Source organism: Gopherus flavomarginatus, chromosome 15 (assembly GCF_025201925.1).
Source record: "Gopherus flavomarginatus isolate rGopFla2 chromosome 15, rGopFla2.mat.asm, whole genome shotgun sequence".
NCBI lineage: Eukaryota > Metazoa > Chordata > Testudines > Testudinidae > Gopherus > Gopherus flavomarginatus.
Window position 1 is genome coordinate 17768779 of NC_066631.1, and position 25492 is coordinate 17794270.

At 41.6% G+C, this 25492-nt stretch overlaps 1 protein-coding gene across 3 annotated transcripts in view; it reads left to right on the top strand.

The window, feature by feature from the left end:
• ZDHHC8 (zinc finger DHHC-type palmitoyltransferase 8) overlaps positions 1–23008 on the top strand; it is a 187151-nt gene extending 164143 nt beyond the window's left edge. Inside the window, exons 10-13 of one of the 3 annotated variants that reach the window (XR_007769504.1) lie at positions 884–1920; positions 9308–10239; positions 16071–17187; positions 18269–23008. Coding sequence is in view for 2 of the 3 variants with exons in the window: in XM_050924096.1 (XP_050780053.1) it covers positions 884–1920; positions 9308–9491 (1221 nt within the window). In the remaining variant the exon portion in view is untranslated. Of the gene's footprint in view, positions 1–883; positions 1921–9307; positions 17296–18268 lie in introns of those variants that run through there. The other 2 variants (XM_050924096.1, XM_050924097.1) reach the window with 2 other exon arrangements.
• The last annotated feature ends 2484 nt before the right edge of the window (positions 23009–25492 follow it).

The window sequence follows — 25492 nt, forward strand, 5'->3', positions numbered from 1 at the left end:
AGCCAAAATCAGTTGCTTAGCAGAGAATGGCCTTTAAGTAAAGTTTGAACAAAATTAGAGGCAATCTTACATATACTTTAAAGTAGATGCTTACAACAGAGGGGTTTTCTTCATGGTTTTGATGTATATAAATAAAACATGGGGTTTACGTTTCCTTGTCTGATATAGAACTCTCTCCCACACAGCACATGAAATGGGAAAAACTCCCCCACATCTGCATCAGAGCCACAACTTTTGAAAGTGACCTTTGACTGAGGGTGGCTCAGTTTGTGGCCTCTCAACTTCAGTGAGCTTTGGCCTATATTTCAGAATCATTCAGCACTTGTCACATCATTCGATGTCAGTAGGAATCTGGGATGCTCAGCACCATTAAAGTTAGCCCAAAGTGTGTGTGGCTGGGCTCTCTGAAATGGAGGCTCCAGAAACTGGAAGCTACTCTTGGAAAATTTTATTCTAATCTGTAGGGACAAAGTTTTTCAAGGTCAATGTTGTCCAGTCAAAATCTGACCTACTTTGACAGGGGTTTGGTCTGAAAGGGGTGGTCACCTTTCTTTGCAAAGGGCTTTGTTGCAACTGTCAGTGCTCGCTCCTCGGCCTATTTATTACAATCAGTAATACTTACCATGTAACAAATATGAGTTAACCCTTCTCACCTCTGAGGTAAATTATTATCACTGTGTTGCAGGTAAGGAATCTGATGCACCGTTAAGTGACACTTCTAAACACATAGAATGAATCTGTGTCAGATATGGGCTGAGAATTTGAGACAACCTGATTCCCAGCTCTGTTCTCACTATGCACTTCTCACTCACCAGGAGAAGCAAATCAGTGCTGTGTTCTGTCATAGGGTGCCTTCCCTCTCTCATACTCATCTCTGTTTTAGATCACCATGCAGGAGGGACACAAGCAAGGTGTTTTGATTGAAGAGAATGACCAGAGTCTTGATTATCAATCGGAGCCCAACCTGGACATCTCGAACTACAGGAAGAGCTCGCTTCACAAGACTTATCAGTCCTCTCCACTCCAGATAGACTCCTTCGCCGTCAATTCGCGATCCCTGAGCTTGAAGTCTGCCAGCAGGAGAGGGACAGACAAAGTGCCACTGCATCCAATAAAATCAGAAGGGGCTGCTTCCACCCCCTACAAAAGCATCTTTTCCCCCAACTCCCTGTCAAACAGAAATGGAAGTCTGTCTTATGACAGTTTGCTAAACTCCATGTCCCCTTCCGGGAGGAAATGCATAGCCCATTCTGCTGTTGGCTCCGTGGGGTACCATTCGCCATATTTGTCAGCCAAAATGTGCCACCTACGGGGGAGCGAGCTGCAGCGCCAGGCTCCACAGAGTTTCAGCCCGGTGCTGGGGGGCCCAGCGTCGCACCAACGGGACCCCTCTCCTGTCCGTTACGACAACCTTTCAAAAACCATCATGGCATCCATCCAGGAGAGGAAAGAAATGGAAGAGAGGGAGAAGCTCCTCCTGTCACACCCGGATTCGGTGTTTGCAGACTCGGGTGTGTATGACACCCCTAGCTCTTACAGCCTTCAACAAGTCAGCGCGCTGTCTGAAGACCCTCGCAGCATGGTGATGAGATATGGCTCCAGAGACAATTTGATGACTGCGACCAGTTTTAGCACAAGGAACCCTATACTGCAGTCCTCGGTGTCTTCCCTCTCAAGTGCAATGGCCAGGGCACCAAGGACTTCCACAACTTCCCTGCAAGCCGATCTAGCCAATAACAATGTCCAGTCCCATCAGGCACTACAAGGCAGGGTGAGCAATGGCTCCTACAAGTCACCAGGCCATCAGGTCCCATCATCCCCTACAGGGATGCCTAGGTCACCCTCTTATGGAGGTCCAAAGGCTGTCTCATTTGTTAACACTGTGGAAATAACGGAGGTGCAATCTGTGGGAGCACAAAGGTACGGATTGCTTAAATAGCTTGTAAGTAAAAAGGTCGTGCTTGCAGGCGAGTACAATAGCAGTTATTAATTGTCAGGACTCAGCTTACTTGTTTGCTTAAAAAATAGCAGGCATTGAGATGTGCGTGGGTAGCTCTTTAGTTCTGGGTCTCATAACAACTTTACCATCACTGAACATTTGTTCATTTGTTATTACTCAGGCTGTAGGTTGTAATAAGGAGTTTCAGTAGACTGAAGTGCTTTGTTAAAAGGTCTTCGTCTTTTTCTTGATAACATGTTCCAGTAATGGTGGAGTATTGACTCTAACATTTTATACAAATGATTGAGCTTAAATAACACTTTTTGGTGAAAGAAGAGTTTAAATTTTATAATGTGGAATGTCTTGATGATTAAATGAAGTTGTAAAGTTTTTACAGAGTTAGGCATAAACAAGTGTTTAATTAAACAAATTAGATAATTAATTGAATGAATTAGATAATTATTTTAAAATTATGGGGCTGATTCTGCCACTCGTACCCACGCTGAGTATTGCCTTCTACTTTAGGACTGCTGGCAGCATAAAGTGTTACTCACTGTAAGTAAGGATTGTAAAATCTGGCTCTTAATGATTATTCTGGGGGCCCAATAATATGGAATTGGCGATTAAAGAGCACTGGTCAATTAGAATCTACCCACACCTTGCTGTATCTTGCTGGCATAAGGAAGGAAAAATTCTGTGTCAAAACTTATTTATTTTATTATTTATATATGTTACAGTTATACTTTTAGCTATATCCCATAAATTTTTTGGATTGTCCATAAATAGAGAAAGTGTTTCCTCCCCAAAGCCATTCCTCTTTTAATTCAAAAAATATTTTCCTCTTGATTTACTGAACTGTTAATTCTCAGTTCATTCCTCTTGTCCACAAATGGATTGTTCATTATTAATGCTGCGAGTCTGTCACAGAGGTCACGGAAGTCACATATTCCGTGACTTTCTGAGACCTCTGTGACTTTTGCAGCATCTGGCACCAAGGCCACCCGAGCAGCTCAGGCATCCCCTGGGCCAGCCACACCAGCTGCTGCTGGAACACTGTTGGGCCATGGTGCCTCCCCTCCCCAACAGCTGCAGTGGGGGTCCTAGGTTGCGCGCCGTCATCCATCCCACCGCGGCAGCAGCAAGGGTCCAGACTCGCATGCTGCTGTTCCCCTCCCCCCCGCAGCACCAGCGGGGGTCCTGGGCCGTGCACTGCCACTCCCCCAAAGCACCCATGATGCCCCCAGGCTGCCTCCCTCTCGAGCACTCAAGCCACCCCCTCCCAAATCACCCTCAGAGCCCCCAACTGCCCCCATCCCAGAGCACCCAAGATTTAGTCAGGGGAATATAGTACAAGTCATGGACAGGTCACTGGCCCATGAATTTTTGTTTACTGCCCATGACCTGTCCGTGACTTTTACTAAAAATACCTGTGGCTAAAACGTAGCCTTATTCATGAAGGTGGGTGCAGTGATTGATTGGGCCAGTGAGGTCCAAGCAATGATATTAAACTCCTATAGCGGTGTGACTCTTCATTCAAGTCAGATAATTTGCCCAAACTGTTTTGTAAAATCTGGTTTGCATGTGTAGCAATTTAAAATCAGATTGTTTTATATTGCTTGTATGAGCTCTTAGATACAGATGATGGTCTTGTTCTCTTCTGATCTATAGTGGAGATACTGGTCTATTTCTATGTAAAAGTATGTTTTCATTCGAAAACGGACTAGGTGAAATTGGCCTTCCTTCACTTTCTTAGTAGAGATGATTTAACAAATAATGGAATAAATTAATCTAGATTGTTCTGAATTGGGGAATATCACTGAACAGATTATTGATTGAATTTCCTCACGTATTTATTTGAACATATTTGAGCTCTTTAGAGAAGTCTTTTAAAAATATGGCTTGACTATGAACAGTTGATAACCTCTTTTTATTGTTGTGATTAGTCAGTTAACTCCATAATATTGTTTCTGTTTCCTGATTGGTTGACTATGCGAGCACTTGCAGGTGAGAATTTATAATTTGGCTTCCTTGAATACTTGTAGTTATCAGTTTGAAATCTGCTTTCTGCAAACATCCTTGCCAGTAAATCTGTTGTACAAATGCTCCCCCAAAAGGAAAGAATAAGAGACAGGGAGCATGGCAAAGAGTGAGTTTCTTTAAAAATACCAAGTAAATGCTGTTTTAATAAATAAATCAATCCCATCTTTTTTGCCCATCACAGCTGTCACCTCATGATGAGTTTCAGCAGAAAGACCCAGAAATGAACAGCCCTGTAGCCTGAATTAATTTCATCATGGAGGTGGTCCTTGTAAAACAGAATTGACGCTAGCTGACAGGCAGCATCTGGGAAGCTTGTAGCACCACTTCCCATGCTATAATGGTTCTACAGAAGAAGGGAGGGTTTCAGATTGGGGCTTGATATGACTAAGAGCATGGATAACTGGTATCTGAGCAGTTTCCTGAAATGCTAGCATCAGTCACATGTGGTTCTCTCTCTTCCTTGGGGAAAATATGCGCCTTGAGTTTGAAGGTCTGAAAAGACCTCACAATATGCAGCCCACACTGTAATCACTTCAGCTGAGTCTCAAGTTGCAGTGGGGGAAGTTTAGGTTGGATATTAGGAAAAACTGTTTCACTCAGAGAGTGGTGAAGCACTGGAATGGGTTACCTAGGGAGGTGGTGGAATCTCCTTCCTTAGAGGTTTTTAAGGTCAGACTTAACAAAGCCCTGACTGGGATGATTTAGTTGGGAATTGGTCCTGCTTTGAGCAGGGGGTTGGACTAGATGACCTCCTGAGGTCCCTTCCGTTCCTGACATTCTGTGATTCTATGAGTGCATGATGGAAGGATCTAATTCTGTGCATCAGAGAAGTACACCTTTTTTCCATATCTGATGCTTTGTGCCCTCTGTCATGCCCTCTGGTTAGTTTCCAGATTACACAATCCAGCACTAATTTAAAGAAAGCCATTGAAACAGTGCAGAAACATTACTGCCCTTGCCCTAAAATCCCGTGTTTCTCCAAAGCCTATTAGTGAATTGTAGTTGTCAAAATGATTTTCTCAGTGGCAGAATAGTGAACATTCAGCAAGAAGACACTTCTGTCCTTTTCTCTTCTTTTCATATATATTAAGCTAATGGTTTTATTTTAGTGACAGGAACTGTCTGTTTTCCCTTCCAACTCTGCCTTCAGTTTGAGCCCCAAAGATGCCAGTTTCTGCTTTGGAATTAGTATACGGGGTGAGGAGGGAAGATGCTGATACAACAGCTGTTTGCATCACATTAGTCTCTGTCTCTTGTTGATCACACAGCTGTCACCTTATGGGCAAGTGATATAGTTTCTGTAAATTCACTCCAGGTCAGATCTCTGCAGTTTTCAGAAATGCTAAATGCAGTACAAGTGGCCTGACTAATTTTTTTTTCCAAATAGGTGGAGCACCCATAACTTCCATTTGAGGTTAAAGGGAGTTACAGGTACTCAGCACATCTGAAAATGAGTCATTTCCATTTAGGTGCCTAGGTGGTGCCCAAAGTCAAGCATAAAAATCAATACATTTGAAATTTTTAGGCTACAAGAGTCAAGCTGCAGCAGGAGTTCTGTGTTAGTAACTCTGCATACATCTAATGCGCTACTTCTCATGACAGCAGCACTGCAGATACTAATGCCCCTCCTTCACTTTCTCCCGACTCCTGTCTCTCATGTTTCATGAAGGAGATCCTCAGATCCCTTATGCTACATGATAAGAAGAAACTGGACTACTGAGACCAAATTCAATGCTGATTTAGGCCCTGTGTAATCCTTTGGATTTCAGTAAGATTGAGCATGGTGTAATGAATGCAGAATTTTGTTTTTAAGTAGCTTGCACTAAAGTTGGGAATACAGATTTTGGGGAGCAAGAGATTCAGATGCTGACAAGCAACTTTAAGGAAAATACATACTGGGAACATCCCTGATTTTCCCTTAGGAAGCAGCTGCTTTGTGTACCACAGAGAACCCACATATTGGGAGGAGGTTCTCTGGCCAATATAAGACTGGAGTAACGGTTCTATGCTGGTCCCCTCATCCATTTTTATTATTGCAGTAGCTCTTAGAGGCGCAGGGCCCCATTGTGATAGGCACTGTTCAAACAACACAAGGAACATGTCTTGAATGTACTGCACTCCAGCTATTATTCTCTGCCAGTGAAATGGCCCACAAAGGGTCAGTCAATACAAGCCAGTCCATTTTAGAGCAACCATAGGGCATTAATTGCATCATAAGATCAGGGCCAGAATCAGGGCAGTGCAAAGATGGCTTAAAGCTATGCCTAGAAAAGAAGGAATGAACAATCCAACCTATTTTGCCTTACTTGGCTTTCCTCTAACATACTGCTGGTTCAGCAGGAGGTAGTGATAGAAAGTGCCCAGTGATACTGAGTGGAGGAAGAGGGAGCAACTGGGAATTACTAAGCTAAAATCTATCAAGGGACTTAGATCAGAGAAATTAAGTTCTCAGGAAATACATGATCTTGTGCACGTGAGCAGTTCATGTTCCCTCTATTTTCTTTTACCATTTCATTTCCTCTGGGGCTGTGCTCCACTACTGAGCTCCACTGAGCAGGTGAAGACTTTTGTGTTTACTTTTTACAGAAGATCAGGGACATTGGCCTTTAAATCACATCTGTGTTTCTGCAGGAGCTTCTGATAAGCTTTTTGACAAGCAGGAATCAGGAGCAAATGTTCAACCTGACTTCCATTTTTAAAAAAGTAACAAGAAATAGCTTTGGTACCCAGGGACTTACAGGAAATCTTCCATAATTTCCTGGGCTCCCAGAAGCCTTTTAAAATCTGTGAGGAGCCAGTGCTTCAGGGAGCTATTCTGGGAACTGTGAGATACCTGGAGGGTAGTGAGACTGCGATGGAGCATTGCAGCACTAATGTGGACAGAACTTCCGTCAAACCTGCATGGACACTTACGCTGGTACTTACACTTGTGATGTCCTGCCAGTTCAGTTACCTATAGTTTGGTTCTTTAGTGCAGGCACAGCCTAAGTGTGTAGCAGAACTTAGGTTGGCATGAGGTATTGGAGCCGCTTCTTTAGCTCCAAGGCAGAACATCCATACCAGGTGCCAGATGAATCCCTGCTTCTCCATCCTGGGGAACTTTGGGCCAGTTGAGAGAACATATGGTGGCAGTGTGACGTTAAGGCTCATCAGTTGGGTGCAATAAATTCTACCTTGTGCTGCCATCTATATGTTTTGCTTCCATGCAGAGTGGGCCATGTTCTAAACCAATTAAAATTATCTTGGCTTACAGATTGTCCCGCAGTGTGAATAGCACATTCCTTTTAAAATATATTCTTGACACAAGGTAGTTTTGCTACAATAAGTACATGTAGTGAGCACATATGTAGTAACCTAGCCTTAAGAATGGGTCAGATGAAACTTATGTTCCATCCAAACTGATAGCATATATTACAAGAAGAAATCATGTTGAAAGAGTCATGATTATAAAATTGCTTCGAAGCAGAGGATGTTTTTGTAATGTAGCTGGGATCTAAAACCAGGGCCGGCTCCAGGGTTTTTGCTGCCCCAAGCAGAAAAAAAAAAGAAGCCATGATCACGTTCTGCAGCTCTACTGCTACTGCTTCAGTCTTTGATGGCCATTCGGCTTCTGGTCCTTCGCTCCGAGAAGAACTGAGGGACCCTCCACCAAATTGCTGCCGAAGACCCAGACTTCCCTCACTGTTGGCCGCCCCAAGCAGCTGCTTGCTGGGCTGGTGCCTGGAGCCGGCCCTGTCTAAAAGACTCCAAGCAGAGATACCAAGGGGGTGATCCAAAGATTACTGAAGTCAGTGTAACTAGTCCAGTTCTTGTCAATGGACTTTGTATCTGGCTCTAAGTGAAAATACTGATGAAAGCAAGAAAAATTCCTCCATCTCTGTTTTGGGAAGGACAGTAAGTGTACACACCATCACATTATACAGCCTTAGCCACAGGTCATCAGCAGAGTTTGAACCTGGGATCTTCAACACCATTTATAAATATCTCTCCTACTTGAGTTAAAGTAGTAACTCAGTGAGCTGGTAATTGGCTGTTATCCTCTACATAAACTAGCCATTAGACGGGGACAGGAGAAAATACTTTGTACGCATGTTCAATATCGTTGACTTTTTAAAAACAGCACTCCCTATTGAAATTAGCTGGGCGTTCTCTTTAAAATTCAATGACACAATCTGGTCATATACAAGAATCAACCATTTCCTTGCCCGTACAGCAGTCTCATCTGCTTCCTTGTCCCTGAAAGGTAGTGTTGAGAAACTGATAGATTGATGGGACTGACATTAGGAACAGCCAAGTAAAAGAATCTGCCTTAGAGCGCAAACTAACCCTTGTTTATTTCAGCATACTCCATTCATGCTCCATTTATGCCTTACCTGAGGGCTACTGGATTGTGATGGACAAAGGATTTACACCCTACTTTGACATATGTTAACCTTTTCAAAATGGTGATTTCTTTCATAAAGATCCTTAACCATATCTGTCATAATTGCTCTTAAGGGCCAGATTCTACAGTGCAGCCTTAAAGCCATCTTACACATTGCAGGAGGGGTCAGCCTGATGGAAGGGTGATTTTCTGTTGAGTGACACAGGAACTCTTGTACTGCTGCTGGCACAGCTGGAAAAAGGGGCCTGGCTCATGCACCCTGGGCTATGTTACCCTGGGTTGTGTTTCAGCTCCCTTGAGGCCTTTGCAGACCATCATAAATTAGAGCATCCCTTAGGCTGCTCTAACATGATAAATGGAGTAGAGAAAGTGCAGAGGTGAGCATTGGTTAATACGGTACCAGGATCAGGGGAATGGAAACGTGAGCTTTAAGCGACCCTTCCTGACTTGCACTCTGCGTTTCCTCTGTAGTTGAGGATCTGGCCCTAGAAGCTTATGCTTTACTTTTATTATGACATTTAGGGATTAGTAACAGCATTCTGTTCTTTCACAAGAAGTGTTTTGCTGCTGCCTTTCCTTAGGTGATTTTTCTGAGTTCTTGTTTTTCTTCTGAACATAAGTAAAATTAAGTTTGAGCAAAGGCCAGCAATGCAAAAGAGACCTTGCAAAAAAAAGCAACTTCTTACGCAATAAGATCCAATCCAGCAAAGCATTTAAGCATGTGAATAATCCCAGTGGGCCTGATCCAAAGTCAAAATTAAGCTACAGTCTCTAATTTCAGTGTGCCTTGCATCAGGCCAATTGACTTCAGTGGGGATACTCACATGCTTAACTGTTCTGCTGTTTCAGGACATAAAGTAACAAGGACAATTGCTTGTCTAGCTAGCTGGCTGCCATTACTTTGATCACTAACCCTGGATCGCTTTATATTTATTTTGTTGCAGGGAGGACATGCAGTTGAAGACACCTCACAGTAAAATAAATGGACAGCCAAAAGGAATTTCCAGGGCAGATTGTCGACTGGGTTCAACGGCAAGTTCCCAGGGGGCCCCGGTCAGTCCTGCTAGACATTCAAACGTTAAGAAGGTGTCTGGTGTTGGTGGAACAACCTATGAAATTTCAGTGTAAAATAAAAATTAACAGTTAAAATAAAGAGCCATCCATTAAGCCAGCCATGAAGCTAGGTGCACTGTGAAGACTCAAAGAACATCAACCACAAAAGAAGCAGCAGCTGCCAGTGTCCCTTTTGGGTTTTTTTCTGTTTGTTTGTTTTCATCTTTCTCTTTTGGCCAAAAAAGAGCTGCAGCCTTATTCTTGTGGGAATAAAATTGTACAGTCCATCAGAAACTGTCTCGAACTGACTGCGGAAACTGGCTACCACCTAGCACCACAACCATAGAGATTATTTCTTTCATGAAAGAGAGTGAAAAAGCCATTGTGTATTTGTCTGTCAAACAAAACTGTCATATAGAAGTTGTGCTGTGATGACGAATTAATCTGGGGTCATGTTTTTCCTCACCACAAGTTTTCTGGCCAGCAAAATCTCGGGACAAGCCACTGGCCTGACTCTTATTTTCTTATAGACATGGAGACCAGACTCCTTGTTTGCGTCTGTGTGTATGAGAACTACCATTTGTCCCCAAAGCATTGTTGGTGTTATTCCTCCTGCTTTAAAAGAACCAGGCAGGGTGCAGTGGCCCTCAAGCATCATGTAGTGTTCTAAAGTCTCTCTCTCTCCTCCCCCCACCCTCACCCCTTGCTCTAGGTGGAGAGGAGAAAGAATAGCAGCAGCTTCTCACTGTCCATGATTTGCCTCCCTGTGTGTGAAAATGTGTGTGTGTGCATTTGTGTCTTATGGAATCGGACTGCCACATAAGTAAGGATTTATCATTCCTCCCTGTTGCTCCCTCTCCCTCTGTTTTTAAAGGCTTCTTACTCTGAAAAACAAGCCTCTAAGACATAAAAAAAATTCAGATGGGAAAATATCTCTCTCCTCCTTTTTGTTTATGGGATGTATGCAGTAACATGGTTTATTGTCTTGCAGTGGTGCAGTGTGTATAATCTGAGAGGAAAGTTATCATGATCTGTTGAATTTGCAGTGTGTGTGACTGAGCCAAGCACATGCCTAGAGGATATAAATTTGCTGCCTGCCTAATGACCACCAGCCCTTAATATTGCTGGGCAGAAAGTTTTTTCCAGTCAATAACTTTTTTCAATATCAGTTATGTCCATTTAGTTCTCTGGGCATTCCTCCTCCTGCCCCCACAAAGCTATGTTTCTCTTGTTGAGTTTTGAGGCAACATTATTTTAAGAACCAAAAAAAAGCCAGGCAGATAGCATATGGAATCTCTGCCTTCTGTCTGGCTCTTCAGAGGCAAATAGTGTTTGCTGGACATCTAAATTCATCTCCCCTTCAGGATGCTGGCTTCAAAGGGGTTAATGTTTTATCTACATGCCATGCTGAAAATGGAGAGATCTCCAGATATTTGATAGTCAGAATTTATGTAACAATACAGAAAGATAGTTTGTTTTAATGAACACTAAGATTTATTATCCATTGAGGAAAATACTGACCTCAGCTTTGTCTTAGTTAACATTTGCCTCATGATTCAGTAAATCTTGACAGCCACCTCAATATCTGCTTATTATGTCCCTTGTATATCACATCTCTTTTTGAGAGGTCAGATAGAAATGCATGGTGGGGTTAAACATGCTTCTGAGTAATGTTCTTGGCTTGAACCAGATCATCTGAAGAGAGAAATTTGGAAAGTAACATAGCAGAAATAGACCCAAACTAATAGTGGACAGCAAAGTAGATATAAGCTTGCAGTGCTGTATGACAGCAAAAAGGCCCAGTGACATTTTGAACTGCATACACAGAGGCATCACAGAACTGAGAAGTAATAGTCCCTCTATATGGCTTTGGTATAATTTTATCTGGAGTATTATCATTAGTTACAGGCACTTTATTGCCAGAACTATATTGACAAATTGGATCAAGTTCAGAGGGGAACAATAGATATAAACAGAGAGCTGGAGAGGCTGATTTAAAAAAAGATTAAGAGCTAAAATGTGTAATTAATTGGCTGAGCAATATTAAGGGAAGGGGTTATGATAAGCTTACAGATATGTAATTTAAAGGATGTAGTCCCAAAGGTGATACAAGGAGTTATCACTGGTAGCAAATATCTTGTATTTAAAAGGAAAAACATTAAACTGAATAGCAGGTGAAGGGGTTGTGGAATAGTCTTCTAGTAGGAAGCCTGATCACTTAGAAGATTTAAAACTAAATTGGACAAAGTCTTAGAAAACTTTCTACAGGGATCAATTGTGTACTGACAAGGGGCTGGTCTAGATGGCCTTATAATTCTCTTCCATCTTTAATTTCTACTCATCTGCAATTCCAGCACGAATTTAACTCCTTGAGGGGTGAAATTCATCTCTGTGGAGAGAGTAGCACAAGGCCTATGTATCACTTAAGTATCACTTAATGTCACACTTAAGCCATCAAAAGAGGGGTTAAGTGGAATGTAGACTTTGTATTGGCAGTCTGCACTGGGGCAGATTATATCACTTGGAGTGATTATAAACCAAGCCATCCAAGTAAGGCTTTTATACTGCACCAGTGTAGCTTTGAAAATATGCATCCCATGGCACTACACTGTGAACATACTTTATGATGTTAGAAAAGAACAATCTACATATTTTAAGGGCAAATAGGCCTTTGAAATTACTACATAAACTCCTGAGCAAGAATGACTCAATAAGACTAAACACAGTACTATGTGTACTATATGTGTAAACCTTTCAAACACTTATAGCCAGGGTTATTTAGCTATAACTCGTGGAGAGAGGAAGAAAAATAATTGCATTGGGAATACAAATAATTAGGTTACAGTGCAAGTTCTATATACTTTTTCTGAAGGTGACTTAACTAGAGTTGAGACTCATCTGGCACGTTAGTAGGCTTATGATGGTACTAAAATTCTTTTTTGAAGTTTGCATATAGAGTAGTGTGAATGACTGGAGATGGAAGTAAATTTTTCAACTCTTCCTGGAAGTAGTATTCTAAGAAGTAATTTGAGATTGCACACAGCGAGTTCAGCCCCATTCCCATCTAAAGCCCCAGTCCTGCAATTGGAGCCAAATGAGCACAAGCACCTGCTTTCATAGTTTTATTGGAGGACTGGGGATCTACTCATTAGCAAAACTGCTGTTGACTTTGGGAGCAACATCTGGCCCGTGTTATTTTTTCCAGCTTTCCAAAATTACAAGTTCTTCAAGCAATTTACAAATTATTAACGATGTGCTACTTTTACTCACATAGTCCTTCAGTTTTTATAGACAGTAAGGCCCAGTACTTCAGATGGTGTGATTTGGTGTAGCTCTCTTTAAATTGGCTAGAGTTATGCCAATTTACATTTCATTGAGGATCTGATCCCCTGGATCGTAACAGAAGATCCACTGCAGGTTAATATGTTTTTTAAGTAGCCTCTTGTTTTGTCTTTCTTAATTTGTACTTCAGAAGTCTTAAATCTTTTTAATATGTTTATTTTTTTAGCTGTAGATTGTATATTATATCTATTTCTTATTTAAGAAACATTGAGTTTTCATTGCAAATCCCATTTTATTAGCATCATTTCACTGTTCATTCATTCCAGTTTAACACCCAAGTTTCATTTTAGTTCAGTATGTCTTGAGAGAGCTGACACTCTGTAGCTTTAATGAACTGTATAATAAATAGAGTAACGTGATATTAAATGAACCTTACTCCATGAATGGGTGAGAAGAGGAGATCTTTTTACGTGAAGCCTTACAATTTTTCTTTTTTTACTTCTTTGTGTTTTGACTTAATCAGAAGACCTGCATAGCAATGAATTTGAAATGGTGGGCCAAATTCTGCTCCGACTTACAACTATAATTTGGCTCTGTATGTTGAAAACCGGATGCAGAAGTAACTGAGTGAGCAAAAATGTTGTGTTGTCTGAAGGGGAAAAAAACCTTAGGGTTCTGTATTTTCATGCAGCTGGGTAATAAAGTTTCAGAGAATTGCAGGCCTGTGATAAGTATATTAAAGAAACCTCTGCCTTGCATTATTGTGGGCGGCTATCACAGGAAGCTCACAGCCAACACGTTTGTAATTACTTTTTAAATTAAATAAAACCCAAATTCAATAATTTATTTTGGTTAACCTCAGCTGTAAGAGCTACCCAGGCCTATGCATTAATGTTCAATATATGATATGTGGCAAATGAGCTGTTTGTGTTGCTGTGTTGAAAATGGAAGCCAAGTATTATCTGAACTTTGCCTATTATAATTGCATCATGAATACTATAAGGGAGCCTCTTCAGATGATGGCTGCACTCTATAAAGCTTAAATGATGTGGAAATTGCAATGCAGTTTTCTTTGTACTATACCTGTGGTCCAGCCTAGAGATATATATTTGAAGAGGGAAGGGTGGGGAGGATCAATGTTGCTGTCACATAGACAGTTTGGGAAGTTTATGTTGACATGTTTTTACGGTCTATATTTCACATGTTCTGCCACCTTGAATTGTTGGAATGAATCTGTGCAGGCTTTGTGGAGCTCTGTCTGTAAAACGTTTTTGTGGATCTGGTAAAATATATATGTGTGTGTGTGTACGTGTACACACACACACACACACACACACACACACACACTTTGGTATTTTAAGGTGTTACATTTTCCTGGTGTTTCTGCATCAGGCTATATAGCTTCAGGATTGTCCAGAAGGCTCATATGTTCTTTCTACCCCTTTTCTGAGGCCTTGTTAATGTTCCATTGACTACATCACAATCCATGGGCCAAATCCTAAGTGGCATGGAGCATCTTCAGCGCCCCCTGACTGTACTGAGAGTTACAGATACTCAGCACCATCCATGGGCTGGCCTCCATGTATGTGTAACACGTAGAAGTGTGTGAAATGTGGTAGTCTTGCATGGCACAAAGGTCAATCTGGATGCAAAAACCTCCGGTGATAGAACACAAAGGGAACTAATTGAATCTTAAATACCTTCTTCTAGATGAGGGTGGAAAACAAGGTGAGATGACTCCCTTATAGTAATCTCTGAAGGCACTAGTATTGCCAATGATTAAGTGTGGTATCGAGGACAGCAGGATGTGTACATCTGACAGATAGCTAAATTCCAGTCTGTCTAACCACCTATGTCAACCCGTTTGTTTCTAGTCTGTGACAATATGCCAATTAGGTCTGTGCTAGTAGTTTATAGTTGATACAGTTGCCAAATCCTCTTAAGAGCAGCTGCTCTGGGATCTTAGAAGCCATAATGTGCAGTATGCAGACTGGTGACACTGAGAAAGGATTCATTCATGAAGAGTGTTCATTGTAAATGCTTGTCATGCTTGTGTGCTGGAGTGTCTTTGAATGATAAAGATTAGGCTATATATATATAAGGATCAGATCCTCAGCTGGTGTAAATCAGCATCGCTCCATTGATTTCAGTTTAATCAAATGGCTGAGGATCTGGCCCACTGTATTTTATATAAAATCATACTGGCTTATTCAGATGTTTTCTATAAGACACAGCTAAATTTACTAAGTTAGCATTAATTTCTCTGATTTCTTTTTTCAGTTCTGTGGGTCAAGTTTCGACTCACTTTTAAAACTAGATACGAGAACATAATATTTGAAAAAAGGAGAGACAGATGGGAACTACTTGTGCGGGTGAAAATAGCTTTTAGAGGAAGAACAATTACATACTAAGTGGATTTGAATTACTGTCAAAATAATTTTTGTTCGTCTTATCACAATAACTGGAGTTTTTAAAGAAGACATTTCACAGCTGGTAAATCCGTATCATCGAAACATTTAAAAAATGTCTCAGTTAGACATGTCAAACTGTATGGTGAAATATGATTTACTTCCATAGTTAAAAAGAATTCTAAAGAACTGAAGGTACATTTGACTGTGCCTTATAAAGATATATGATATGTGTATATATATACATAAGTGTGTACATATATTCAAAGAAAACTGGTTACAGATTTGCTCATCTGGTATATTTTAAATGTGCAACTGATGTTTGTTTACAGAAACAAAATTAGGGGCGGTGTCAGCTGCAATATATATATATATATATATATATAAAAAATATTTGTTGAAATACAAGCTGAAAATACAATAGAAGGTTAGATCATAGTTAGCATCTCTGCCAAAGGGTCAGGGGCGGCTCTAGCTTTTTTGCCACCCCAAGCATGGCAGGCAGGCTGCCTTCGGTGGCTTGCCTGAGGGAGGTCCGCCGGTCCCACGGCTTCAACATAACTGCCACCGAATTGCCGCCAAATCCACAGGACCAGCGGACTTCCCACAGCCATGCTGCCGAAGGCAGCCTGACTGCTGCCCTCGCAGGGACCGGCACGGTGCCCCCCCCTCCCGCTCCCGACTTGCCGCCCCAGGCACGCGCTTGTAGCGCTGGTGCCGGGAGCCGCCACTGTAACGGGTTCTCTTGAAAGTGCTGAAAAAGTAAAATCAAGTAGATGGCAGAGCAATTTTAGACTCTTTTGAGGGACATTTAAAAAGAGGGGTGGTTATGAAAGCTTGGGGAAAATCAGTGTTATTATCTTAGACCTTGTCCTTCAGCCTAGTTCCATATATTTATTTTCACTGGTATACCCTTCTATTGCCCCATATCTTATGTATTCACCTTCTTTCAAATCCATTGCAGAAAGCAGGATACACAGGACCTGATGATCTTGCTGTGGTAAATCCTTTGTTCCAGTTCTGTTCTATGCATATCTCCATATCCCTAAGTGTGTGCAATATGGCCGTCTTGTTAGTATATGATGTCTATTAGCATACTTCCTGGACCTGGATCTACAAAGAGGGGAAACATGCCTGGTGCTCAAAGGAATAAAGCAGGGTGAGTGTGGAAGGGTGGGTTGCATTTCCTAAAGGAGGATAAGAGGATAGAAAAATTGAAGTAATTCCTCAAATAAAGCAGTCTTGGAAAAGCTGGCTCATGTACAGCAGCAAGACACCTTGTTTCTCATTGACCTTGGCAGAATTTCATTAGCCCTTTAATGTGAGCAAACTGACCTCAAACAATTTCTTCCTAAGTAGACACACAGCCATGTACACAGCTATGGCTTAAGCATATTTTTGGACATTAGATCTTGTTTCAGAGTGAGATAAGTGAGTCTTGGTATAAATGATTCATTCTTTCTGGTGACTGTGAGGAAGAACTTACATTATCCATGTTATCTTTCCCCTACACTTTGTTTCCCTCATACTATCTCATACCATGTAGCTATCCTGTTACATTTTGTTCACATTCATTCCTTTTTGTGGATGCTTCAGAAACTTGTACCATAGAACTGGGGTTCTCTATTGTTCTTCTTCAACAGTAACTGTGTGTGGGAATTAAAGAGGATTAACACTAGCTGTCCTTCATGTATTAGATCTAGTGTGTAGATCCACTCCCGGAATATCTGGCCTGAACAGGAATAGCAGACATGGAAACACTGGCTGTCTGGTCAACATGAAAATGATCAGCATCTGCAGATATTCCAGCTATCCTTTCCTCATTAATCAAAGTTGCTCAGGACTTCTTGTGCACGACCTTTTAAGTGGAGAAACCCAGTTTGTGGTCCAGTGCTATAGCAGAAGAGTATGTTATGATTTATGGGCCAGATTCTGCTTCCAGTGGGCCTTCCAATAGTCAAACAAAATCTGAAGATTCCTCATGGGAGAAGAGAAGTACAGCCAACACAAAAGTTCAAAAATTGCTGTACTGTTCTTTCTTTTTCTCTGCATTCTTCTCTTGAGCCTTCAAGGCACATCTGGTACGTATTTTCAAGCTTTTCTTCACAACCATAAGGACTTATTGTTTTAAAATGAAAGCAGTGATTCTTACATGATCATGACTCCAGGAGCTGGAGTTTTAAGCAAAACATCAAATATTCTGAGACTTGCCATAAAATCCTGAGAGTTGGCAACACTATAATGTAATTTCCTAAAAAACAACTTCGGAAAGTCCTATTTGCATAGTGGCTGTTCACAGAGCCTGACTCACCACAGCATTAAGCCAGTGTGACTCTATTGATTTACACTGGTGTAAAACTGGGGTAACATCGTGAATTAGCAGCAAAGAATCCTGTGGCACCTTATAGACTAACAGACTTTTTGGAGCATGAGCTTTCGTGGGTGAATACTCACTTCGTCAGATGCATGTAGTGGAAATTTCAGGGGCAGGTATATAAAGGCAAGCAAGCTAGAGATAACAAGGTTAGTTCAATCAGGGAGGATGAGGCCCTGTTCTATCAGTTGAGATGTGAAAACCAAGGGAGGAGAAACTGGTTTTATAGTTGCCAACTACAAAACCAGTTTCTCCTCCCTTGGTTTTCACACCTCAACTGCTAGAACAGGGCCTCATCCTTGTTCTCTCTAGCTTACTTGCATATATATACCTGCCCCTGGAAATTTCCACTACATGCATCTGACGATGTGGGTATTCACCCACGAAAGCTCATGCTCCAAAACGTCTGTTAGTCTATAAAGTGCCACAGGATTCTTTGCTGCTTTTACAGATCCAGACTAACACGGCTACCCCTCTGATCGTGAATTAGAACCCCATAGCCATCTCTGTGTTGTGACAAGCAAAACTCTTGGCTCAAAATTAATCCTTTGGCAATTCTGCATTTGTTTGTTTGAAAAAAGAATATAGTTACTTTCCTGCCTACCCTGACCAAGAAACCATCTGATGGTATGATATGGATTCTGTTGGCTAGTATATGCCCCAAATTTGGGACTTTCAAAGCCAGATTATGTGAATTGGATGTCCAGTCCCTTTGACAGCTTTGAAAGTCCCATCTTAAATTTAAGATTCACTGAGACAAACAATGGTAATATTCTTTCTGTCTTTAGAATTCCAGCCAAACATGTCCTTGCTTGGATTTCAACATCACCATGCAATCCTTGTGCCAGTGCATGAGAACCAGATGAGGAAACTGACTGGAAACAAAAATGAAATTGTCCCATCTGTTTTCAGTCTGAGATCTGGTTGGAGTGCAGAAAGCAAGCAACGAGTAAAAAGGTGACTAGATTTCTTAAATTATTTCAGTTTTAAATGATGTAAGGTGTCATTGTTAATTACTCAAGTAAGACATTTTGTATTTTAAAAATTTCCCCTTTGCAAAAAACTGAAACCAAAAACTAACCACCTGTCATAACTATAAAGGGAAGGGAACAGCCCTTCTGTGTACAATACTATAAAATCCCTCATGACCAGAGACACCAAAATCCTTTTACCTGTAAAAGGTTAAGAAGCTCAGGAAACCTGGCTGACACCTGACCCAAAGGACCAATAAGGGGACAAGATACTTTCAAATCTTGGTGGGGGGGAAGTCTTTTGTTTGTGTTCTTTGTTTTGGGGGTTGTTCGCACTTGGGACTAAGAGGGACCAGACATCCATCCAGGCTCTCCAAATCTTTCTGAACCGGTCTCTCATATTTCAAACTTGTAACAGCCAGGCAAGGCGTGTTAGTCTTATTTTTGTTTTCTCAACATGTCAAGGTTCCTCCCCCACTCTAAACTTTAGGGTACAGATGTGGGGACCTGCATAAACACTTCTAAGCTTAACTACCAGCTTAGATCTGGTTTCGCTGCCAGCATCCAGATTTCTCAGTCTGGAACACCCCCTTTCCTTCCAAAACCTTTCCCTCCCTGGGTAGCCTTGAGAGACTTTTTCACCAAGTTCCTGGTGAACACTGATCCAACCCCTTGGATCTTAACACAAGGAGAATTTAACCATCCCCCCTCCTTTCCCCCACCAGTTCCTGGTGAGTCCAGATCCAATCCCCTTGGATCTTAAAACAAGGAAAAATCAATCAGGTTCTTAAAAAGAAAGCTTTTAATTAAAGAAACAAAGATAAAAATCATCTCTGCAAAATCAGGGATGGAAAATACAGGGTAATCAGATTCATATAGCCCAGAGGAACCCCCTCTAGCCTTAGGTTCAAAGTTACAGCAAACAGAGGTAAAATCCTTTCGGCAAAAAGGAACATTTACAAGTTGAGAAAACAAAAATAAGACTAACACGCCTTGCCTGGCTGTTACTTACAAGTTTGAAATATGAGAGACTGGTTCAGAAAGATTTGGAGAGCCTGGATGGATGTCTGGTCCCTCTTAGTCCCAAGTGCGAACAACCCCCAAAACAAAGAGCACAAACAAAAGACTTCCCCCCACCAAGATTTGAAAGTATCTTGTCCCCTTATTGGTCCTTTGGGTCAGGTGTCAGCCAGGTTTCCTGAGCTTCTTAACCCTTTACAGGTAAAAGGATTTTTGGTGTCTCTGGCCATGAAGGATTTTATAGTATTGTACACAGGAGGACTGTTCCCTTCCCTTTATAGTTATGACACCACCTTACAAATTTAAATGGTTTAAAAGCCCTTCTTGTAACAAGGCGTGTAGGGTACCTGCCACGTAAAATCCTCAGGACCCTATTGAAATTTCCAGGGTTTATTTAATCTCTTAAAAATCCCGCCATTCCATATCAGTGCTCACTTACTGGAATGTTTTTGCTCCATGGGGTCAAGAGTACCATTCTGAGGATACACTTAAACTATTGCCTGGACTTGATGCCTGCTGGGAAAACTCTCATTGAGAAGGTTTAGGGAAAAGATTAAGGGAGTATACCAGGTTTGCCTTGGAAGTTGATGCCTGAGTAAGAGGTGAAGGAAAAGTTAGGCTGTCATCTGAGTAATGTATCACTTTGGAATTACCATCCATGTTTTGGAACCAAAGTGTCCGTAAGTGAGTGTGTATTGAGCCACAGCTGCACACATAGTCATCAGGAGAGACTGACTCTAGGGCTTTCCACACCAAAACCACAGCCTTGGCCACCTGAAATAAACAAATAATTCTCTTAGATACGGCATAAGAGAGTACCTCTTTCCAGAGAGACATGATACCACACAGTAGGCCCGTGAATTACATGTGCACAGCTCCCAATTAAGTGGTGAAATCCTAACCCCATTAAAGTGAATGAGAGTTTTGCCATTGACTTCAGTGGATCTTGGATTTCATCCAAGGTGTAATTCTTAAGTGGCAACTTTAGGACATAAGTTATCTAACATTAGAACAACATATAGGGCTCCTAATTAGAACTGGTAAAAAACTTTCAATAATTTTCAACAAAAAAGGACAATTTTTTGTGAAAACTTTCACCAATATTTCCCCATTTTTTGACTAGCTCTACTTCTAAGGGCTCTGCTGCAGAACACCCACAAAGCCTGTGTAAAAGAACTCTATATGGGGGATCTAAGAGGGCCTGGGATGAGGACGGAATCCTTCATCCACAAGCTAGGGTTTTGGTAATGGAGCAGCAAAGCAGTACTCAGCGTCTTCCTGCATCCACCTCCATGGGAAATTTATAGCTGTGGATCATGGGCCATGGCTGATAGGTCAGTTCCCATACCATGTCTCCAGACCACCTGCACTGTAGCAGAGAAGCACTGTGCCTATTGAGGTGAATAGATTCCGTGTGTTCACATACACTGGAACCACAGCAGTTCTACTGTGTTGAAAGACTCCTTCACCCATTTTAGAAGAGTGACAGCATATTGTCCTAAGTTACTGAATATCTTCAAAACGCTTCAGGATCCTTGGATGATGGGCACTAGGGGATCACAATTTTATATTATAACTTCTATTATGGCAGACAAAGCCCACAATAATAATAAAAAACAAGGCATTGGAGGGAATAAATGTTGTTGTCCTGATAGTTCCTCTTGTGAGATCGCACATTAAATGACTTCATGCTACCAACAAAAATCTTTCCAAATATCCCTATCCTTTTGCTCTTGTTTGTTTTAAAGCTCTGGAGAAGGATTTGATATAGGATTTGTAGATACAAGTTAATGGTCTGATCCTGCAGCCTTAATCAGGAAAAACTCCCATTGCTGTCAATGCAGCATCTGAGTAAATTCAATGAATTTCACTGTGGGCTCAGTCCTGCAACCCATACCCTTCTAGTCCAGTTGGTCTCAGGATCAGGCCCTAACTGACTCAGTGAAAGATGTTTAAAAGTATAGATTTAAAAACAGGGTTCCAAATGCTTGTAAATAGATGGGTTATGGTATGAACAGAGTGATTTTTCAGAGAAGTTTTATAACAAAATGCAAATATACAGATTCTTTCCATGTAGTAGGTCACAATCTAATGTACATTAGATAACAAAATGTGCACATTTTGCACAGGTATCGTATTGGCATTTTCCCAGTATTAGGTTTTATGATTTGCAGAAACCAGTTATATGGTAGTAGTTATATGGTCAATATGAAGGATGATCTGGTTGATAAGGCACTGGAATGGGCTCCAGAAGACCTGGGTTCAGTTCCTGGCTCAACCACAAATTTTTTTGTTTGACTTTGGGCACATCATTTAGTTGCTCTGTGCCTCGGGTCCCCCTGTGTCAAATGGGGGATACTGCCTCCTGACCTCACAAGGGTGTTGTGAATCTTTGCAAGGGTTCAGATCCTATAATGATGAGGATTAGATAGATACACCCCACAGGTATCCAGGAGCAGTTTTATAGCTTTGTGCATTTTCAACTCCAAGCTAAAGACTTTTTAGCATCTTTTTAAACCACTTCCTTGGGGATGGAGTTTTGAGGCTGGTTGTCTGATGGATGTTGTTTATGGGAATCTAGGTCTCAAATGCCGACTTTGAAAGACCAGTTTAGTACAAATCCGAAACAACTTTCTGCCTTGATTCTTTCTTTGACCTTTTGAATATTTCCTTATAATGTTTATCCCTCTGCCAATAATACCTGCTTTACAGTGTCCTATTTATTCCAAAAGGATATATGCATGACTGCCTTAAGCAATTTAGCTCTCCTTTCCCTGCTTATTGGGATGATTGTACATATATATTTTTTTCAAACGAGCAGAAATATAGTAGAATAAACTGCAGTAGATTGAGTGGCCTTAGAAAGGGGATACTACATCTTACTGAACTGTGGGTTTGTAGCACAGAATACAGAGTGACAATGGGCTTTTGGAGCCACGGCCATGGTGTGAGTTGCTGAGGAAATACAACTTTTTTCATTTTTTCTTGAGAGCTAAAAAGCTACTATGTTGTCATGACAAAAAAAGTTATTACTTCCTGTCTTTTTTGTGTCCATTTTAATGTTGTACAGAAATACATATAAATATATATCTGATGCCCAGTATTCATAGCACATGAAGGATATCAAAGAAGGAATAAAATCATATTGGTGTAAAAAATATTTCCGTTGCTAAGATGGTCCTTTCTCCAGGATCCTGTTTTTAATCATAATTTGAAAGTGGTTGGGAGGGTTAGAAATAATAACTCTTTGGATGTTTAAGATATGAAAACACACCCTGCTTTTAAGGGCTCGTTGGTAGGCGTGTGTGTGTGTGAGAGAGAGTGTGTGTAAATACAATTTGCATGAGTTTATTTAAATGTAAAGGCAAATTAAATATATTTATTTTCAATTGTATTAAAGCACAGAATGGCTGCCTTTTTCAAAACCTGTAACCCTAAGTAAGAAAATATATCATGGTAATTTACTGTATTTCTCCCTCATTTTTTTACCGAATTTATAATACTGTTCTCTCTGGGTATTTTACTTTTCATTTAATTTCCAAAATAAATTTTTTTCTTGTGTTTTATCTACATGAATTCTTTAGATATCTATACAGACTCTTTTTATATATATCTAAAGTGCTGGAGATTGCAGAGTCCCATTTTAGCATCATGTCATGTGCTGGCGAAGGATTTTTATTTAGGCTGTGAGGGGTTTTGTTTATATACTTGCAAAGATAATGTGGAAAAATCACACACAAATCAGTTTCCAAAAGAAAAGGAAGAGGGGCCAGAACAATGGCTCCTTTTCCTGCCCTGTTCTCCCTGGGACTGTAAGGGTGCACCCACAATCACTGTTCCCCGAGGAATATTCTCTCTTCTTCCATAGATTCATAGAAAGACAGAAGGGACATTGTGATCATCTAGTCTGATTTCCTTTGTAACACAGGCCAGAGAACATCTCATAAATAATTCTGACAGCAGGTCATTTAGAAAAACGTCCAATCTTGATTTAAAAACTGTCCGTGATGGAGAATCCACCATGACTCTTGGTAAGTTGTTCCAACGTTAAAAATGTACATCTCATTTCCAGTCTGAATTTGGCTAGCTTCAACTTCCAGCCACTGGAGAGTGTTATACCTTTCTCTGCTAGATTGATGAATCAAGGCCCCCCTAAACCTTCTCTTTGTTAAGCTAGTCCAGGGGTCGACAACCTTTCAGAAGTGCTGTGTTTAAAGTTTCACGTGCCAGTAATACATTTTAACATTCTCAGAAGGTCTCTTTCTATAGGTCTATAATATATAACTAAACTATTGTTGTATGTAAAGTAAATAAGGTTTTTAAAATGTTTAAGAAGCTTCATTTAAAATTAAATAAAATGCAGAGCCCCCCAGACCAGTGGCCAGGACCCAGGCAGTGTGAGTGCCACTGAAAATCAGCTCGCGTGCTGTCTTCGGCACCCGTGCCATAGGTTGCCTACCCCTGAGCTAGTCTATCACTATAAAGGCATGTTTCCTTTAATCATTCTCCTGGCTCTTCTCTGAACCCTCTCCAATTTATCAACATTATTTATTTATTCATTCTTAAAGCAGACCGCCTCCCATTGTTCCCTCTTGGGCAGGGGAGCTCTGCACAACCCCTTACTATGTGTAATGTGCATCATCAAGCCTTTTATGAGTTGTCCTTTTGACAGGGTGTTGTAAGGAGCTGGGCGAAACCTTATGTGCTGAATTAAAAGCCATTGAGCCAGATAGCTGTGAAATCACCCTTCAGTTAACTTAACTGAAAGCCTAAGCCCCCACCTAAGACCAAAAGTGTGTGTGCACCGACCCAAGCACTTTTCATTCAATATTGTTTGGGGGCGGAGGTGAGAGAGAGAGAGAGGTATTCAGTAAGCACCAGTCTTGTTACAAACTGGCATTGTTGGCAGAATCCGATCCCCCCTCCCACCAAGTAGGGAAGGGGATATTGAAGAGGTAATCATAAAAAGAGATGGAGGAAATTGTCTGCCTATTAGCCGAGCAGCGGTAAAAGATTCAGACACTCCTCCTGCAACTTTTGCTGAGCCAACAAAAGCAGCACACGGTACAATTTGCCACGCAGCAGCAGTGGCAGGGGTCTCAAAAGTCAGCAGTTATTTCAGCCATCAAGGGAGGTTGGGGTCCGTCTGAAGAAGATGACCCCATCAAGGACAAAAACTAGCCCCTCTGAGGTATGTTTCCGGTATGCAGGGGAGGCTCTAGCTCTTTTGCCGCCCCAAGCACAGCAGTCAGGCATGCCTGCGGGAGGTCCTCTGGTCCCGCTGCTTCGGCGTACGTGCCGCCGAATTGCCGCTGAATCCGCAGGACCGGCAGATTTCCCGCAGGCGCGCTGCCGAAGGCTGCCTGACTGCTGCCCTCACAGCGACCAGCAGCGTGCCTCCCGTGGTTTGCCGCCTCAGGCACGTGCTTGGAGCGCTGGTGCCTGGAGCTGCTGCTACCAGTACAGGTTGGAAAGTCATAAGTGAAATACTTGCCCTTTTGAAGGTTGGCATTGTGGGAGGGGATACAATGGTCTGAGGAAGGCAAGAAAAGACCAGTCTTGACAGAAATGGGACATGATCTTTGGAACAATCCATTACATTCCAATGTATAATTTGTTAGCTGGAATTTTTAAGCCTCCTGTATGTGAAAAGGGACAGGAAGTGGAAGGGGCTCTGCACCACTCTGGATATCACAGACAATTTAGATCAGAGTACCAGACCGCCCGAGGAGGATGAGCATAAGATAGATGAGGTAGAAGATGTGCCAAAGCTAGAGTTTGAGGTACCCCTGACAGAAATGAATCCTGGGAAGCAGGTGTGGGTCCAGGGGACCATCAGAATGCAAACTAGGGCCCAAAGGGAGGAAGCTGGCACCCAAATGGTGCAACAGAGGGTTGCTGTAGAGCCCCAGATAACACGAGGAAGGGGATGCTCGAATGGGGAACTGTGAGGTAACAAGGGAAGTGTGAGTAGCTCAAACCCCTTTTCAGGGTGCCTGGGAACAACTGGTTGAGGAACGT